We start from the raw sequence: 4,139 nt of genomic DNA, 5'->3' as shown, positions 1-4,139 counted from the left end.
CCTCTCTCTCTCTCTCTCTCCTCTTCTTCTTCTTCTTCGTACAAATAAGTGGCAGTAATAAATGTTCTAACTATCCCAGTATAACCCCCATAAAGTGATACAATATTTCTGGTTAAGTCTGAATCTACATTTGACTAAGGCTGGAGGGTGAGAAGAGGGTGATCGTGCTAGGTGATGTTAATCAGAAAGGAATCTTATAAAAAGACTTAATTGGCAGTTAGCGAATTCCTCGAGTAAAAGTGGAAGGTAGCAACCTTGTGGAATTGTATTCGTATAAAAGTTTGATAACTGAAAAGTATGAAATTTATAGAACAAGATAAATTATATTTAACAAAGAGAAAGTGCTCTTGAAAAGCGAAGGACTGATGATGTGTTAGCACAGAGTAATTAGCGGACTGAACGGAAAGATATAAACAGCTCTATTTATACCAAACATAAGGACAGAAAGACGAGTGATGACCAATTAAAAATTGGGCGTTGTGTCCTGCCCTGTATTCATATCCCACCTGTCACTTATTGAATAATAAATTCCCCTTAGTCAACACGCGATAAATGTGCACACTCAAAATATTCCATTACCCTCTGAGTATTCCAATCTGATTCCTTGTCAACATTTAGGATTTGCAGCAAACGCCACCAGCACCAATAATGAAGGCAGTCGCTATTCCCATATTAGATTCCCGGGTGGGTGAGAGGGAGACACAGCAGGAGGAGGAATGAGTAATAAACAGCAGAGGAATGTGAGATATTAACAGGAGGAGGAGGAGGAGGAGGAGGTGGTGGTGGTCTGTCAGCCACAGCTGCGTCTCTGGCTTCGTCCGACTGACTCTGCTTTGTCCTGAGGACAAGTTCTGATTCCGTTGAGTAAATACTTGAGCTATGGAATAGAGTAATTCCTACCTCTAACAGAGATGATAACATATTTAAACGGTGATGTTTAGCTTCCCTTCACGGTAGTCAAACAATTACGATATCTAGCCCCCCACCCTCTCTCTCTATATATGGTAATTAATAGTGTGAGGGGTATAAAGTGTTCAACTCACAACTACAGAGACCAGTCGTTCGATCCCCAAACAGGGCGTGTGGGAACGGCAGGAGAGAAACTCCTAAAAACGACTGACATCAGGAGGCAGAATTCCCCGGGGAAAACCCTGAGTCAGTTAGAAGTTCGAAATGTAAACTTGGAATAATTTTACTTATGTGATGAACGTACTATACCAAATAATTCAGTAAGAAAAAGCCTTCTCTGTTTTTTCCCTTTAGTTTTAGAAAAAGCATCAACACAAATGGCTAAGGTCTCTGATGAATTCGGGCTTTTCTATGAAAGGCGAAACTGAATCCAATAGGAAATCAGTGATTGTGTCTGAGAAACAGATCGTCTACAAGTGGATGATGACTGGTCTCCCTCTTCGAAGTAACTCTCCAGAGTTTTCAAATTCCTCTCAATTTCCCGGTGTAACTGACGTGAAAGATTCTCATGTCGTACAAATTCTCTCTCTCTCTCTCTCTCTCTCTCTCTCTCTCTCTCTCTCTCTCTTCGTATTCAGGTCTCTGTTTTATGAGAAAAAGGACGAGGAAATCTGTTTGAAATGGAATCCACTCGATTCACTTGACACAAAATTGCCTCAACATCTCAGCAGAAGCCTCGAGGTGACACTCCATGACCTCCGACAACACTCCTGACTCAGTTCCCACGAGAGAGAGAGAGAGAGAGAGAGAGAGAGAGAGAGAGAGAGAGAGTTGAAGGCTTCCAGTTCATGAAATCGAGTCTTACACAAAGTGAAATGGTGATGACAGGAATCCAATATCATTTTGAGTTTCAAAATCGAAATGGAAAACTGAATTTGGGATCTCCTCCTCCTCTCTACTTTTCACCTTCCTTCATTAAATCCTAAATTCTGTCTGTATTCTGTTTGTATTCACACACGAGCTCTGTGTAAACAAGATATGACAACAGTAAAACAGGATATGACAGCGGTAAAAACATGAACTGACAGCGGTAAAAAGTATTTGAAAGCTTTAAAACAGTATATGACAGCATTATTATTATGATGATTTCAGTAGACGAAACCTATTCACACGGAACAAGAAGGCCACCAAAGGGGCCACTGACATGAAATTGAACCTTCCTAAGTAAGGAGGTTTCAACCTCCACCGCTGAAGACCCCCCAACACTGCAGCAGTAAACTGATCATTCTACAGAACCAGTGATTTTTCACCATCCTGGGGGAGACACGAACCCGCCACATCTGAGTAGCATGTCACGACACTAACCACTATACTAGCGGAACCAGCTAATGCAGGCAATGACAGTGCTAAAATCGAAAGACGGAGGCGCTTGTTCCAGGACTTGGTGGAGAAGCTTTGTAATTCTCTCATCAGCATCGACGACGCGTCTAATTTCCAGTCCACTTGCGTGGTCTTGTTTGTTTTTTATTTTGGAAAAGCGTCTGTCTTTCGTGGGTGCCATGAATGCAACGAGGAGGGAGAGAGAGAGAGAGAGAGAGAGAGAGAGAGTAGGCAACAGTTTTATTTTCAGCGCTTGTCTAGACGTAAGAATGAAGCCTAATTACGTCTGGGTTATTAAGTAATCTTGCGTGATAAATGACGGGACATCTACCATACAAATGAGTCTAACATCCAGCCTGTAAAATCATTGACGTTTCTGACAAAAAATTATATTAGATTTCCAACTAGCTAATATAACTAAGGAATCAACTTCTATGTTTGTACAATGGCCGTAATAAATGCATCGTTAGAATAGCTAAGAGTTATTCGAAAATATATACCACCACTGATCTTCCCTTCTTTAAGTAGATGGTTATATCTTTCTTTTGAGCTTAATCTGGAAAACTAAATAATAACGGGTATTTGATATTAGTGTTTTACACTACCTTAGATTACTATTCCTGTTCTCCCAGAGCGAAATGGTAGTAGAGTAGAGAGAGAGAGAGAGAGCAGAGAGAGAGAGAGAGAGAGAGAGAGAGAGAGAGAGAGAGATGCTTATGTATATAACACGACTGAGCAAGTCTTTGTCTTGAACAAAACGAAAACCGAAATTAAAGTTTTTAAACAGAATTCATTGGCAACAATAAGTCTACTGAGACAAAGACCGACCCCCGAAGCTCAAATCTCATCCAGAAATCGTTTCGTTTTCCATTAAAGAAAATCTGTTATAGTTGATTATTTTCATTGCTGTTCGACCCTCACGAGAGTGAGGCGAAATTATTTCAGTATTCTTCATCTTTTATTATGTAAGCCAGTCAAGATGATATGTGTTCTGTGTTCGACATTTAACGTTAATTTGTCAGTCCATTTTCTATCTCCGTTGCTTTTCAATTTATTTTCGAATTTAGACGAAATTCTGTACCGGAAGTACGCATATAGTTCTAATCTCGATTAGTTTCAACAATATTTTTTTTAAAGTTAATTAATAATGGCAGATGGTTAGATTTCGAGATCAATTCGGGTTTAGATGCAAATCTTGGATTTATCAGGTGGATTTTAGTGACATTTTATGGATTATTGATGGATCATGGGGAAACAGAACACAAGAAGTGATCATGTTATCAGAAAGGAAAAAAAAAATTAAGGTAATACATATGTAAATGAAAACAGATAAATGATAAGAATATAAGCTGAATTGTCATAGGGTATTCACGCAATGCTTCTGGCTGAACTAAGACTTCTAAAGTATAGACACAAAATTGGAGTGCTTATTTCGGGCACTGTAGCTAAAATTATAATAATAATTACATTAAATTAATTACATGCTTTTTTTCTTTATATTGCAGCGCCACGAACGACCAACACGGCAATATCTCATCTAGAAATGGCTCCACAGTTCACTTCAATGTCCACTGAAACCATCCAATAGATTTGACGTCCTGATATCACGCTACTGCCATTTTCCAGCCTTCATTGCCCTTTGGAACTGGTTTCCGTTTGCTTAATATATCAGTAATTCTTCCTGAGAGACTAACGAAATAGGAGAGAGAGAGAGAGAGAGAGAGAGAGAAGAGAGAGAGAGAGAGAGAGAGAGAGAGAACATCTCGTCTCCATAAAAATGCAGAGTCACAATTAACTGCAATACTGCAATATTGGAAAGAACCCAAATCATGGAGAAGTGTAGATATTAG

The 4,139-nt window shown here is 39.4% G+C and overlaps 1 protein-coding gene across 1 annotated transcript in view; it reads right to left on the bottom strand.

Moving 5' to 3' along the window:
* Window positions 1-672: 672 nt before the first annotated feature.
* Window positions 673-4,139, bottom strand: part of LOC135208103 (uncharacterized) — a 31,953-nt gene continuing 28,486 nt past the window's right edge. Inside the window, exon 5 of the mRNA XM_064240251.1 lies at window positions 673-851. Coding sequence (XP_064096321.1) covers window positions 673-851 — 179 coding nt within the window. The remainder of the gene's footprint in view (window positions 852-4,139) is intronic.

This window comes from Macrobrachium nipponense, chromosome 34 (genome assembly GCF_015104395.2).
Source record: "Macrobrachium nipponense isolate FS-2020 chromosome 34, ASM1510439v2, whole genome shotgun sequence".
Taxonomy (NCBI): Eukaryota; Metazoa; Arthropoda; class Malacostraca; order Decapoda; family Palaemonidae; genus Macrobrachium; species Macrobrachium nipponense.
The sequence above is the reverse complement of the archived record's forward strand: the minus strand, read 5'-3'. Positions and strand labels throughout refer to the sequence as shown.